The sequence below is a fragment of the Chamaea fasciata genome, unplaced genomic scaffold (genome assembly GCF_029207755.1).
Source record: "Chamaea fasciata isolate MVZ Bird 193981 ecotype frontalis unplaced genomic scaffold, bChaFas1.0.hap1 SCAF_14, whole genome shotgun sequence".
NCBI lineage: Eukaryota > Metazoa > Chordata > Aves > Passeriformes > Sylviidae > Chamaea > Chamaea fasciata.
The window spans coordinates 5,802,975-5,816,903 of NW_027094099.1; the positions used below are offsets into that span (position 1 = coordinate 5,802,975).

The 13,929-nt window shown below is 42.4% G+C and overlaps 2 protein-coding genes across 3 annotated transcripts; both read left to right on the top strand.

The window, feature by feature from the left end:
* Positions 1–566: 566 nt before the first annotated feature.
* Positions 567–5,274, top strand: TM2D3 (TM2 domain containing 3). 2 transcript variants are annotated; one of them, XM_066196134.1, is made up of 6 exons: positions 567–674; positions 1,576–1,674; positions 2,450–2,607; positions 3,105–3,279; positions 3,864–3,939; positions 4,217–5,274. In XM_066196134.1, exons 1-6 carry the CDS (start codon positions 587–589, stop codon positions 4,380–4,382), a joined length of 762 nt encoding a protein of 253 aa, XP_066052231.1. In that variant the 5' UTR covers positions 567–586; the 3' UTR covers positions 4,383–5,274. The 2 variants fall into 2 exon arrangements, with proteins under 2 accessions (XP_066052231.1, XP_066052233.1); XM_066196136.1 differs by having other exon boundaries at positions 1,579–1,674.
* Positions 5,275–5,408: 134 nt separating this feature from the next.
* On the top strand, positions 5,409–13,860 carry ADAL (adenosine deaminase like). Its single transcript, XM_066196199.1, has 10 exons — positions 5,409–5,480; positions 6,935–7,065; positions 7,473–7,533; positions 7,884–7,971; positions 8,550–8,631; positions 9,091–9,217; positions 9,878–9,958; positions 10,562–10,700; positions 11,163–11,263; positions 12,136–13,860. Exons 1-10 carry the CDS (start codon positions 5,421–5,423, stop codon positions 12,325–12,327), a joined length of 1,062 nt encoding a protein of 353 aa, XP_066052296.1. The 5' UTR covers positions 5,409–5,420; the 3' UTR covers positions 12,328–13,860.
* The last annotated feature ends 69 nt before the right edge of the window (positions 13,861–13,929 follow it).

Below are 13,929 nucleotides of genomic sequence, written 5' to 3' on the forward strand. Positions count from 1 at the left end.
TCATTTTAATATGCTGTTATTTAATTAACAGGCTTAGATAGTGTTAAGTGTATTCCTCAATTATCTAAGCTATACAGCTCTAGTTGTGATTTAAATATCACAGCTGTGAAGCAGAAACTACAAGTTAAAGCATAAATATTAACACAAATACAAACCTTATGTTTTACTTCTGCCACCACTCGTACAGACCTGTGGTTAATGGGTCGATGTTTGGGGTTTTGTGGATCTGTTTTTATCTCCTGCTTCTAAAAGAAAAGGGGGGGAAAAAATTAAGGAACAGGTGCTGGGAAAGCTTTCTGTTCCACTTGACAGAGTTAACACGGGGAGTGGCGGGCCATATTTACTTCTATTTCCATAGTGTACACATACGTGTATTTTGGTGGAGTATCGCTTTCGTGCTCCACGCGTGCGGTGTTCAGCCCGCGGCACTGGGGCTCTGCGGCTTTTCCCGGCGCCGGGCGGTGTCCGCTCCCGTGTGGGGCCGCCGCTCCCCGCCGCCCTCAGCCGCGCCGGCCCCGCCCCGCCCCGCCCCGCCCCGCCCCGCCCCGCCCCTGGCGGCAGCGCCGAGCCCGGCGGGCGCTCCAAGATGGCGGCGCGGCGGTGGCGGCGCTGCCTGCGCGGGCTCTGCGGGGCCGCGCTGTTCCTGTCACAGCTCTCCGTCCTCTCGGGCCGCGGTGAGCGCGGCCGCCGGGCCGAGACAAGGGCGGCGGGGCTGGGAGAAGGGGCAGGGGCTCCGGCTGGGGCCTGGGGTGGGGGCGGCTGCCCCGAGCGGCAGCTCCCCGCGGCCAGGGCTGAGCGCGTTAGTCCGGCTGCGGCGGTGGCGGTGACCGCGGTGGGGTGAGGATGCGCTGCCGCTCCCCTGGCTGGGGGCGAAGCGGGTGTTTCGGGCATGGCCGCGTTTCGTTGTGGCGGCCCTGCGGCTTTGGGACTCAGGTGCTCGGTGTCAGGGCAAAACACGGGCCAGGCCCCGCTCGCCGGCTCGTGTGCTGCTCTATTACACAGCACCTTTTGTGGCTGCTCTTTGTCGCGAACGTGTGCGACTGAAAACGTCCGGGGGCTCCTCGGCGCGGTCAGGGTGGGTGGTGTGACAGCTGCCTGTCCTCCCTCCCCCCGTGCCCGGTGCCCGCCGTGAGGGCTCGCCGGGGGCTGGCACATCGAGGCTCCCGCAGAGACCGCGCCGCGCCTGCACGAACACAGCCCTGCCTCCCGAACGGTTCCTCCGTTCCATCTTTCCGTCAAAGAACTACTTGCTTCGCTTCATTGAATGACATTGTTCAGTGGAAAACACTGTGTAAAATCTGCTTTCTGGGCAGTGCTTTTAATTGTCATGAATCAAAAAATAAGGTTGAATGGAAATGAATGTACTTCCTTGTCTTAAAGGAACAATTTCATCCTAATGCTCTTTCGAATGTTTAACATACATGTCCCACTATTAATAGAGTAGGAAAACAGATTTTTTTTTTCTAATCTCATTACACTTTCTACTTGCGTTTTCGTTTCAGAGTGCTGAAATCAAACTTTCTGAAGATGAATTTTGTCTAACAATTTCACATTCTCCATGTTTTTGTCTTGTAGCAGGATCTTCGATGACAACAAAGCCTTCACAGCCACAGTCTACACTGGCAAAAAGCCTAACTTCAACAAGTACAAATGCTCCCTATTTTAAAGCATTAGGTAAGGTATTTTGTTACTTCTTTTGTTTGTTATCTGTGGATCCTTCTCAGTCTTGAGTCCGAAAGTTCTTGAATTGGGTCTTGCATGATCTCACAGTGGTAAGAAGCATTGCAGTGTAACACATTATGGATTACTCTTTAATGACCATAACAATTACTTTGGGCTATCTAATTAGACAGCTGGTCCATATAAGAACTAGAAAATGGTAGGTTAAAGTACCATTGTGGTATATGTGGTTTATACCCCTCGGTATGGTGGCAGTTCTTGAAAGACTCCAGCATCCTCCAAGAACTTGTTCCCTGGCCACCATCAGTACAGCTTCATAGCTTGCTGAGGGTGCATCAGGACTGACAGAAATACTGTTGTTGCTGGCAGTTCAGGAGGTGATTCTGTACACATACAAACAGCAAATGGCTGAGGTAGCTGCAGCCCTAATTAGAGCTCTACTCAAAGTAGGTTACCTGTGTCACCCTGCTGCTATTTCTGAACTGATTACTTCTGCTGAGGAGCACTGGCTGAGGCGGCACTAATCCCTGTAAGCTCAGTCCTGGTGCTGTGCTGAAGTGTTGGCTGGTGTCCTGTACAGAGCCCTGTGGCTCTTCTGGCTCCTGCAGCACAGGCTGGGAATGCTGCTCCATGCATAGTGAGGAAAGCCCTTTATACAGTGTCAGGACATGTGTTTGTCTGTGTATGTGTATAAGAAAATGTATATATATACTTTGGACTATTTAGCCTTTTTTACTCGGGTTCTTAATTCACTTTTTGCACCTTGCAGAAAGTACAGAAATTCCACCTTATGTGACTAATTGTCCCAGCAACGGGCTTTGCAGTAGATTGCCACCAGACTGCATGACCTGTAACACAAACTATTCCTGTGTATATGGGAAGACGGCAACTTTTGACTGCAAAGTCAAGCCACATGTGCATTGTGTTGTAAGTAACCTGTTACTCTTAACCCCAGATTTAAGTAATTAAACTGTGGCATCATGTCTTAAAATGCAGATTTTTGATTTCCAGGTTCTGATGTAGGCAGGTTTGCAGTTCTGTGATAAGTTTGATCACTCAGTGTGGGTTGTTGAAGAGGCCCTTCCCTGGTTTGCCTTTCTTGCCTTGGATCTTTTCATTACCTGGACATGCCTTTGAGTTAAACCACTCCAAACACTTAGGGAGTGGGGAGGCTAAATATCTGTCAGAGCTACAAACTGACAATAAAGGTGAGACTAAATCAGTCCTCCTTTTGGCAGCAGCCTTATGTTGGAGGAATCAGGAATGTTATACCTCTTCAGTGGTTTTCTATTCGGCTCTATAAGAGGTAGCAAACAGAACACTTGTTCTTTTGCCCACAATGTCTACTCATGAAATTTAATTTGATACTGCACATTGATTTTTGTTTTTAATACTGTGGAAATGATAGTGCTGTCCTTTTACAGGATGAGAATAACCATGAGCAGGAGAACTTTACAATTAACATGACGTGCCAGTTTTGCTGGCAGCTTGCCACAAGTGATTATGTCTGTACCAATTCCACAAACTGCATGACAGTTTCCTGCCCCCGACAACGATACAATGCAACTTGCACAGTCCGGGATCACATCCATTGTCTAGGTAAGGTGGGCAAAGCTGGATTTCTCTAAAGAATTTTTCATGTATTTTGTAATGGGTGAATAGAAAGATTGTTTATGTCCTTCTACAGCTTTGCACCTTGATCAATCTACTGGATTTTTTTATTATAACATTTCATTTTTTAGCATAATATCAACATCTGACTGCAAACATTGGCTTATTGTACTGTTGTATACTGTCACATCAGAGAAAAGGATTTTTTATTTTTGTCAGCTTCTGTGAGTTAAACTTACTTGAACCTACTAGTGGTCTGATTCTCAGACCACTAATAGAATCAATATCAAATGTCTCCATAGGCCAATTAAAGAAGATTATGCTGGTTCTATCCAACTAGGCTTCATTTTCCCTCTGTTTGTTCACTGACTTTTCTGATACAGGACCAGGATTGTTGGAATAGAAAACTGTAGGGTATAAATGAGCTTTTGTGTTGACAGTTGTTTCTCAGTTAGTGTCAATCTTTTTTCGACTCATTTTGGAAAAGTATAGTATCTTCTTCCTTGTGATTTTCTTCCTTATTATATGGTCTTGTTTATTGCATTAAGGTTTTAATGTTTTCCAATGTTTAGGTAACCGTGTCTTTCCTAAGATGCTCTATTGCAACTGGACTGGAGGCTATAAGTGGTCTACTGCCTTGGCACTAAGGTAAGCAGGAACTATTGCATAATGTTAAGCTAAAATAGATTCGTTTTCTTTAAAATCTTCAGGTTCTTTGGTTTCTGCTTGGTATTTTTTAAAGGTGTGCCGAATAACCAGTATTTCAGATAGTCTAGCTTGAAATGGTGGGCATAGAATGCGTGAAGGGTTCACATGCAGCAATGCTGGCTGTCTTCAGCAAACACAGCTGGAGATAAAACACTTGGATACTCAAGCTCAGTTTCTCTAAAAATAATAATAATTAATCATATTTTTATTCTTCTAGCATCACCCTTGGTGGATTTGGTGCTGATCGTTTCTATTTGGGTCAGTGGCGGGAAGGTCTGGGAAAACTCTTCAGCTTCGGTGGACTTGGAATATGGACACTAATTGATGTGCTGCTAATAGGTGTTGGCTATGTGGGACCTGCTGATGGATCTCTCTATATTTAAATGTGGGTGCAAGGTGTTTCAGAGAGGATTCGTTGCCTGCAAAGGGCTCTAAATAAATGAGTGTGGAGGTTTGACCCTTTGAGGAAGAATGAAGAACAACTGTTCGTTCTGTGTGCATACATTTTAATGTACAGTATCTGTACTTGGTTTGCCTTTAACTAAGGTCAAATAAAAGAGTGGATCACTGAGTAAGTTGAAATTATTTCATTTCTTCTATGGACATGGTATTTTTCTATGAAAAAAAGTTGAGCAGCTAACCAAATTCTCCACTGTGCTTGAGCTTGGATGATCTGTCAGGCCCCCAAAGAGCTGCAAACTAACTTGAATATTGAATTGCTTACTTCATATTTCTATGCTTGACTTTAACTCTGAAGCTAACTTCCCTAAATATGTCAATATTATTTTATTATTATTTGCGGGGGGATAATTTATTTGCCTGAGTTACGTGGGTAGTATGTAAATCACCATGTTTTATGATGTTAATTACATTAACTTCTTGGTTTGGTACATAGCAAGAGCTAATACCTGCCTAGGGGCTCTATTTTAAGTTGTGGGGGGTTTAGAATTAGATTACAGTAGCACTAAAAATATGAAATCATTGAAATAGATTTTTTGATTGTTCCGGAACAACTTTGTTTTGGTTGGGTTTGACCTGCGTATCAGTGAAAGTTACAGTTCCTATTCTTGTGCTAGCAAGCTTGCCAAATTACTTTAAAAAAGGGTTGGCAATGTAATCGATGAGTTTATCCACTGAGGACTTTGTGACGCGATAATGTAGCGGACTAGTGCCATTACAGGGCAACTTTGTGTAGTCGCGGTAAATGCCGGGCCGTGCGTGCGCGCCCCTCGCCCGGGGCCGGAGCGGCCGCTGCTGTAGCACTGCGGTGCCGTCGGGCTGGAAATGCTATCGCTTGAATAAAGTGCGCCTTGCAGCTTTCCCGGCGTAGATACCGACGGTGTTTGTGTGGGGCGGGCGGAGCGGCGGGTGCCGCGGGCGGGCCGGGGCCGGGCCGGGGCGGGGCCGGCACGGGAGGCGCCATGGCGGCGGAGCGGGACCGCGAGCGGGAGCTGCGCTTCTACCGGCGGCTGCCCAAAGCGGTGAGCGGCGGGGGGCGGCGGGGGGCGGCGGGGCGGACCCTCCTCCGGCGGCTCCGCGCCGCGGACCGAGGGACGCGCAGAGCGACAGGCGCTGCTGCTGCTGTCTCCGAGTGCTTCCCGAAGGCGCGTTTTCCGAGGGCCTTACCCCACCGCGAAATGCGGTCGGGTGTTTGCCTGTCCGCTTTGTTTACAGATCTTAGTGGCTAATCTAATTGCAATTAAATCAGTTGAGCGCGATCTTCGTTTTCTCTTTTTGTCCTATTTCCCCTCAGTCTAGCCAAGAGGTCTGGCTCAGATAACGCTTTCTCTCCGTGTCCCAAGGGTGTGCCTTACTTCTGGCATATCGGTGCAAGCCTTCCGTAGGGGTGCGTGCGGATTTATCGGGGTTCGTGTGCCGCGCTCAGCAAAGCCCCAGGGCACGTACTGCGGCACGCAGCTCGTACGGGCACTGCGCGGGGGTAGCAGCAAAGCCACTTCAGACCACACCATCCTCGCATTCCAGTGCTCCTTTTCACTAAGTTGCTTTTCAGGGTGGATGTTTAGTATCTGACAGAATTCTGTGAGGTAATTGTAAGCTTGTGAAAAATAGAAGAGACCTGTAGCAGTGTGTATCTGGCTCAGTCACTAGAAGCTGTAAGCAGGCACCACAGCTCGTGGTGCGTAGTTGGAGTTACAATTTCAACATGTTTTCCAGTGTAAAGCCTGAAGAGATTTATTCCGTTTTTCTTTTCCTATTGAGAACGGGTGTGTACAGGGAGAGGAGAGGTAGGTAACAAAGTAGATGCTTTGTCGATACATTTTGAATGAGTTGGGAGGGCGCTGGAGCCCTATTCCATAAAGTCAGGAGCCAGGTGGTAAGAGGGAGTGAAGGTGAAGTGAGGAATGGAGCTGAGGATCATAGGTTTGGAGCCCTAAGTCAGGCAGAAAGAGGCCTCAGGCAAAGGAGTTACTGCAGTTGCTGTTCATGGCAGAGTCTTGCCATATTTCTGGTGTGAGTTTAAACTTCAGGGTATGAACAAAAGAAGGGGAGTGGGTAGGCACCTGTTGCTATTTTTGAATGATGGACATGTACTTTTAACTTGCAGGGGATGAGGATGGGTGCAGAGTTCTTGAATCCTTACTGTACTTTTTAAAATACTGAGGAGGCTGTTGGCTTCCTCCTCACCTTGGATCACACCACCCCAAGAATTGTCTGCAGAGCTCTTTGCTGGCCCAGCTGTGCTCCCATGGAGACCAGTGCCAACAGCAGCCACCAAGTGAGAGGAAAGAAACAGGGCAGTTCTCAGCTGAACCAGTGCTTGCAAAAACCTAGGGCAGTTATTATTAGCCAAAATACAGATAACTGTTATTTTCAAACTCAGAGTGAAACCCTGATGTAGGATATGAGAACAGTAGTACAAACAAGGTGCAGAAGCTATCCTCTTCGTAAGTCTGTAGGATTTTTATTTCCATAGGAACTCCATGCTCATTTGAATGGCTGTATCAGTTCTTCTACTATGAAGAAACTCATGGCCCAGAAGCCAAACCTTCAGATCCAAAATGGAATGACTGTGATTGACAAAGGAAAGAAAAGAACCTTAGATGAGTGAGTATATGCATGTGTGACAAACATTTACCAAAGGTTTTTTAATTAAGTTGAAAATAGAAATGTGTAGCCTTACACACTAACTGCAGAAAATATGTTTTTAAGTCTTACAGCATAATATCATAAATTTTTTGATACTTGTACCTGCAGAGTAATTTCTTAGGTGCTTGCAAAGTAAAAGGAAAACTCTTGTTGATTAATTCCTTCTTTAAAGGATTGAAATTTTTCACTGAGATCATATGCTTTTCAGAGAAAATTGACTCACATCGTTTCCTTCTTTGGAAACTTCATATTTTCCTTCAAAAAGCTTTGTGGTAGTAACAACTTCTGTTGTGAATCTAGATTTTTTTTTTTCCCTAAATACTCATTCACTGTCTTTCCAATTAATTTTTTAAATTTTATTTTAGATGTTTTCAGATGTTTCAGATCATCTATCAGATTACCACGAGGACTGAAGATATTTTACTGGTAAATTAATTAAAAGTTCACCTAAAACAAGCAAGCAATACACACAGTCACAGTCAGTTGGATTAAGAGCATTGGGTTCCAAGTAATAGTATCAACAAGGTCCCTTTTAGCTGAAGGTCAAAATAATTATTGTAAAACACTTGAACTCTCTTCACTATCCCTGACGGAATCAAAGGTGCCTTCTGTGTGGTAGTATTTCCACAGACATGGGGACCACTAAAACACACTGGGCCTGAAAACACTGCAAGTGTTTCACAACAGAAAATAACTGGGTCTTTTAGTTGTAAAGGAAAATATAACTAATTATAAGAATCATTTTTATGATGTTGAATACGCTTTTTCTTAATCAGATAACTAAAGATGTCATTAAAGAATTTGCTGATGATGGTGTCAAGTATCTGGAATTGAGAAGCACTCCAAGAGAAGAAAATTCCACAGGTACAGTCTGTTCTGGTTTTTAATTCGTGATCTTCTTGCACTATAGAACTTAAAGATTGTGTTTATAACAAGTACAGTCGAATTTAGTTGGCTCAATAAAAATATTCCTTAAATATAAAAGCTAAGATTTAACCATTTAAAAGCCTATCACTTTCCTATTAGATATCTGAGGACCAAAATGTGTTGGTCATAACTCTGCAACCCTTGAGACTGGGTTATTCACTTGAGTACAGCATCTGAGTTGGCTAATATTTTTAATAACTGATACATTTTACTTTTGTTATTTTTTTTTTCTGTCTAGGTGTGGTTTAGTAGAAACACAGAAGTCCTATTGCGATTCTCTGGTTCACACAAACTCATTTTGATTTTTCTACGTGCTTAGGAGGAGGTTTAGTTCAAATGTGTGCTTCACAGTAAAGCTATATTTGCAGATAGAATTAGAATTACATGTGTTAAAAGACTGTGTGGTCTAAAATCAAAGGTGCAACGTGAAACTTAGGAGACTAGAGAGCTGGGTCTGCAGTGTAATAAAACTAATTTAAAATATGTTTGTTCCAAATATGTGCATGTGTTTGTAGGTATGACCAAAAGGATGTATGTTGAAACTGTACTTGAGGGTATAAAGCAGAGTCAAGAAGAAGGCTTGGATATAGATGTAAGGTAAATAAAGCGTGTGGAATGTCTCTGTTTCAAGGTTTTGTCCATGCTTTGCAACATTTTCAGGAAAAGAAATGTTTTTCATGGAATTGGCTCCTTTTTCACAGCTTAGCTTTGTTGCAAAAATTTTGTTTGATTAGCTGTACAAGCAGCCTGCTGTAAAGAAGAGCTGGTCCTGACTGGCAGAGAGGTTTCAGAAGGTGTCAGTGGTTGATTGGAGACAGTTTACTCTCCTGTCTTTTATAGCTTCAGTAGCAACTCTTACTAGATTTTTTTGTCCCTGTGCACTTTGGTACCTTCATTCCTAGAACAGTTTCCTATAGAAATACTCTTTATACTCAGCAATGAAAGATATGAAGTGCCATTTTTTGTTGGTATAAGATCTGTTGAACTCCTAATATTACAGCTTGTATGTAATTTAATAATAGTTTATTTTAATAATTTCATACATTTCTATCTCAGGCTGTTAATAGCAATAAACAGAAGAGATGGCCCAGCAGTTGCTAAGCAGACTGTTAAACTTGCTGAAGAGTTCCTGCTTTCCAGTGATGGGGTTGTAGTAGGACTTGACCTCAGTGGTGATCCCTCTGTAAGTTTATTTTAGTCTATTCTTGAAGATAAATGTATAATGTTGTGTAACAGCAGGTAGTTCTAACCATAGTTTTTCCTCACGAGTTTTTGTTTAATTTTTGTGCCTAGCTGGAATGGATTGATACCGAGTTAATCCCTGTTGCTGTAAGAGGCAGATACTCTAACAAAGAATCCTTAGATTAGTATGTGACTGAGAAAAGAACCACTGAAAAGCGGTGTTTGTCTTGGAAGTGTCTGTACCTGAGATGTCCCAGTCAGATTAAGTGGGTGGAGGCAAGTTGTCAATAGTTTAAATTTTGTTTAGCTGCACCAAATGCTCACTTTGTATTAAGAAAGCAAAAATGTTTGAGGACAGCTGTCAAGCTGAAGTGAAATAGCTCTAGGTTGTAGCTGTGTAAAAGGTATCAAAATCAAGACAATTGGCTTGTAAGTCTTAGGCATCCTGTGAGCTACTGGTGTTTGATCCCTTGGTCTAAACCAGATGGCAGAGGGTTGTTTGACTTGCTGCATTCCAAATTGAAATAATGGGAAAAGTGGAATAATTAAATGTAACTGTGTTTGAATGTAGTGGTTGGGTATTGCTAGACGTCTTAATTATGGTAATGACAAGGATTTTGTCAAATAAGCTGTAGAACAGTGATGTGTCCCTGTTTTCCAGGCAGGACATGGTCAAGATTTTTTGGAACCGCTCTCAGAAGCAAAAAAAGCAGGTCTGAAGCTGGCACTGCATCTTTCTGAGGTAAAAGGTGATTTTTTTTTATTTTGGTGCTTCTCTGTAATTGCCATTTTGTGAAAATCTTGATGAAACTAAAATTACATTCTGTGCATTTTGAACTTCTCAGGCCGAAGTATTAATGGTTTGGGGCATTTGACAAGAGACAAGAAAACAAGGAGAAGTCTTCAGCCTTTTGTTCTAAATCTGAACAGCCAGATTATTGCTTCCTGTACCTTACCTATTGTGGGTTTAGGTGTGAAATTGAAACTAGGAGCTTTCTAAGAGGTCCACTGCTTTCTTCATGCTATTATCATGTGTAGTGAAATCCTCACAGTTTCCTGAGCAGTGAGCTCTGTTAGTTCCACTGGTATCACTAGAAAGAGTTGGGCTTCTGCACAAATGGTGGCTGGAATTGGCTCTGAGAAGTCCAATAAATACTGAAGATAGTTATTTTTTCAGGAAATTAAGCAGGACATATTATCATCAGCATATTTATTTTTATTTCTATTTCACTAACACTTTCTTTTGAATAAGAGATGCTGTGAAAGTAGAACTGGAAGTCCATTGTAATGATATATTGTGCTGTTCTATGCTGCCTTGACAGAATGTGAAATATATCCTCTCTAGATTCCAAATCAAGAAGAGGAGACCAAGATTCTCCTGGGTCTGCCTCCTGACAGAATTGGACACGGAACATTTCTCAACTCCACAGCAGCAGGTTCTGAAGAGATAGTGTCACTGGTTAAGCAGAATCGTATACCTATTGGTAAGGGAAACAATATTTACCATGAGTTGATCTCTGGATATCAGAGCAGGATGTGCACTGCTGATCTAGTGACACCAGTGTGTCTCTGACCAGAGGTGACTTGGACAAACGTGGCAATGAGACTTGCCCGTAAAGGTACATTCGTGACACTTGCAGGGGTTTTTGGTACCTCTGTGGCAGCAGACAACAGCTGATGTCTCAGATGGAAGCAAAACCAGATCATAATTTGTCATTACTCTACAAGACTGTGTGGTGGTTCTGTACCTGGTTTGCAAGCTCCCTAAATTTTATACCCCAAAGAAATTGATTAGAAAACTTTTCTCAAAAGAAATTACTAAATAAGCGTAGAAAATCAAGGAAACAACAGTTGCTGATTTTAATTTTTTTTTCAGGACCTTTCTAAGTCAACATGTCTCTTGTTTTAATACATGTCCTCATTTCTTTTTCTGGTTTTTCTCTTAGAATTTTGCATGACATCAAACATAAAATCTCAGACAGTGCCTTCCTGTGACAAACACCATTTCGGATACTGGTACAATATGGGCCATCCTGCAGTGCTTTGTGTAAGTTTTTTGATTTTTATGCATGTATTTAGGCAAAGGGCTAAACTTGTGAAGTTAGAGAAGTCTTTCTCTGTTTAAGGATCAGAACTGACTTACACTTTCTGACCTTGTAGCAAATCATTTGCTTTTAGGAAATCATAATGTTCTGTTTGAGAACTGCTTTTAATTCAAATGGGAATTGGTAGTATTTATCTTGGTTCTGTTGTAAAGCCAGGCCTTTCTTCTGTGGGATAAGATGATCAGCTATACAAGCAGTGAACTTCATAGCTCTTTGCAGAATGACAGATTTCTCCTAAAACCCATGGCTCCAGTGCATGCGTGTGCACCTGTGCTTACCTGCGTGTTCATGGTGTTGGGTGAGAGCTCCTGAGTTCTCTTGATAACTCATTAAGGTCATTAAGCATTGAAGGTGCAGAGTACTTGTGCTGCCATTGGCAGGGTTTTCCTATTATCCTGTTAGTTTAACCCCCATAACCCACAGCATTGTCCAAGTGTGTGTGTGTGTGTATATATATATTTTATAGCACTGTGCTTACCTGGGGAAAAGGAAGGAGACCTGCACGTACTGACATACCTTGAATATATGCACCATTTGATAGCCACCTTTCTAGCAATTTTAGTAGGAAAACCTATTTTCTTGATAAATTGTGCCATCATTTTAAGAGATTTTCTTATATGTTTGAATAATTAATTCATTTTTAGTGAAAATAGGGCAAATAAAGGATGAAGTAACCATGCACAGATGAAAGAGCAGTGGGATAAAATGTGAGACAGCAAGATAAAACTGGTTTGTATGTATAGAAAAAAACCCTTTTTGATATAGAGGGATTAATTTAAACTTTTTTATTTCTCTCCTTTCAATTTAACTCCAGACTGATGATAAAGGCGTCTTTGCAACTGATCTATCGCAAGAATATGAGCTGGTTGCAAAAACATTTAACCTCACTCGATCACAGATGTGGGATCTTTCCTATGAATCAATCAACTATATTTTTGCTTCAAATGCAGTAAAATCCAAGCTAAGGGAACAATGGTGTAAGCTGAAGCCACCTCTGTTTGATTAATCAAACTATTGTCCTAAATAGCTCAAGTGTATTAGCTGAGTTAATAAGCTTTTTTTACTGAAGTCTCCAGCTTTTTTCAGACCTCAGGGTTTTAAACCCAGCCATAAACTGCCTGTGTGAAATGAGGGCAACTGGAATGCATCCCTTGTTACTGGGGACAGAAGTAAATGTTCTTTTGGTAATTGGGAAGGACCCTCAACCAGTGACTAAAATGCCAGATATGTTGTCACCTTGTTTCTCTTGAGCTGATACAACATTTTAAAAAATACTTAGTTGAAATATGTCACCAAAATATAAACATTTGAGAGCTGCAACAAAATGAAGGCAGAGCAGTTGGTGTTTAAAACGTCTCTGTTGGCAGCATTCCGCCAAGCAGTTTGAATGTGTGCTGTGTATTTTTGGGGCTTGTATTGTTTTTAGGTTTTAAGCTATTGATTGAATGTGAAGACAGAAACAAACTCAGGGAGAATGAAATATTTATCTCAAGGAATTAGTATTGTATCTGTTTTTATTGCTGTACATGTATGATTGAAAATGCTGTGGATTGAGTAGCAATCACAGCAATTTTACACAAAAAAATTTGGGGGTCTCTGCTGGTGTCCTGGGCACTGGTGGTGTGTAGGCACTTAATCTTGAATGCCTTCAGTAGCTGAGCTACTTGGCAAAGCGGTCTCATTCTTAAAATGCTTTTTAGAATTACTGTTTGTTGTGTAAAAAAAAAGCAATAAAAATAGCCTCAAGCTCCATGGTTTTGAAACCACCACTTCAAGGTGTGTATGTGTGTGTTTGAGCTCTACAGAAGAGAAGCAGGATTCTGTGGGGTGAGCGCTGCCTGCCAGCCTGTCCCCTGCTGCTCTGGCAGCCCCAGGCTGTCCCTGCCCTGGGCAGCCACAGGGCTCACTCTGCCCTCTCCAAGCACCTGCCTGTGTGTTCTGGTGCTGAGAGCTCTGTCTGTGAATGTGCACATGCTGCAGTTTGTGCCATGGGAGTCGGGAGGTGACCTGGAGGATTCCATTTGTGTGCAGTGAAAGAACCAGGAATGTACGTGGGTGGCTGAAGAGCAACACACAGAACTGGGATTTCTGTGTCTAGGAGTCTAACTGTGTGTTACTGCAGTTATTTACACAGCAGAAAGGTTACATTCAAGAAGTTGGACAGCATGTGGACTTTTGGGATGAAGAATCACCATCTGATGAGACCTTTGTTGCACACAGTTCCCAAGCAGACCACGGCAACTTGAAATGCTCTTACTATCCCTGGGCTAGTTTTCTAGAGTTTAACTTTTGTAAGTAAAACTGCAGTTTCCTTCTTTGACTTCATGTAGCAGTATAGATAATTTTAATTTAAGCACTTATTGCTGAGCCTGCTTGTCAAATTCTGAGTTAGCAGTGACATAACCACTGTTAAGTTGATAATACTGTATTAAAAATGACTGTGACACACAGAGTGAAGCATCACCACAGAATTAACCATCAGTAATGGAGCAGAGAAGATTTTCTTTCTCTGAATGCAATGGAAATTTTGAATAAATGCTACTAGAATTTCATGTGGCATAAGAGGAGGTTTAAGTTTTCTATTCACGTGCAGCTCAACTTATTTTTA

Coding starts and splice junctions, on each gene's coding strand:
- TM2D3 (XM_066196134.1), top strand. CDS start 587: ATGGCGGCGCGGCGGTGGCGGCGCTGCCTGCGCGGGCTCTGCGGGGCC. Junction 3,280..3,863: donor GGATCACATCCATTGTCTAG/GTAAGGTGGGCA, acceptor TCCAATGTTTAG/GTAACCGTGTCTTTCCTAAG. Junction 3,940..4,216: donor TCTACTGCCTTGGCACTAAG/GTAAGCAGGAAC, acceptor TTATTCTTCTAG/CATCACCCTTGGTGGATTTG.
- ADAL (XM_066196199.1), top strand. CDS start 5,421: ATGGCGGCGGAGCGGGACCGCGAGCGGGAGCTGCGCTTCTACCGGCGG. Junction 7,066..7,472: donor AAGAAAAGAACCTTAGATGA/GTGAGTATATGC, acceptor ATTTTATTTTAG/ATGTTTTCAGATGTTTCAGA. Junction 10,701..11,162: donor GCAGAATCGTATACCTATTG/GTAAGGGAAACA, acceptor TTTTTCTCTTAG/AATTTTGCATGACATCAAAC.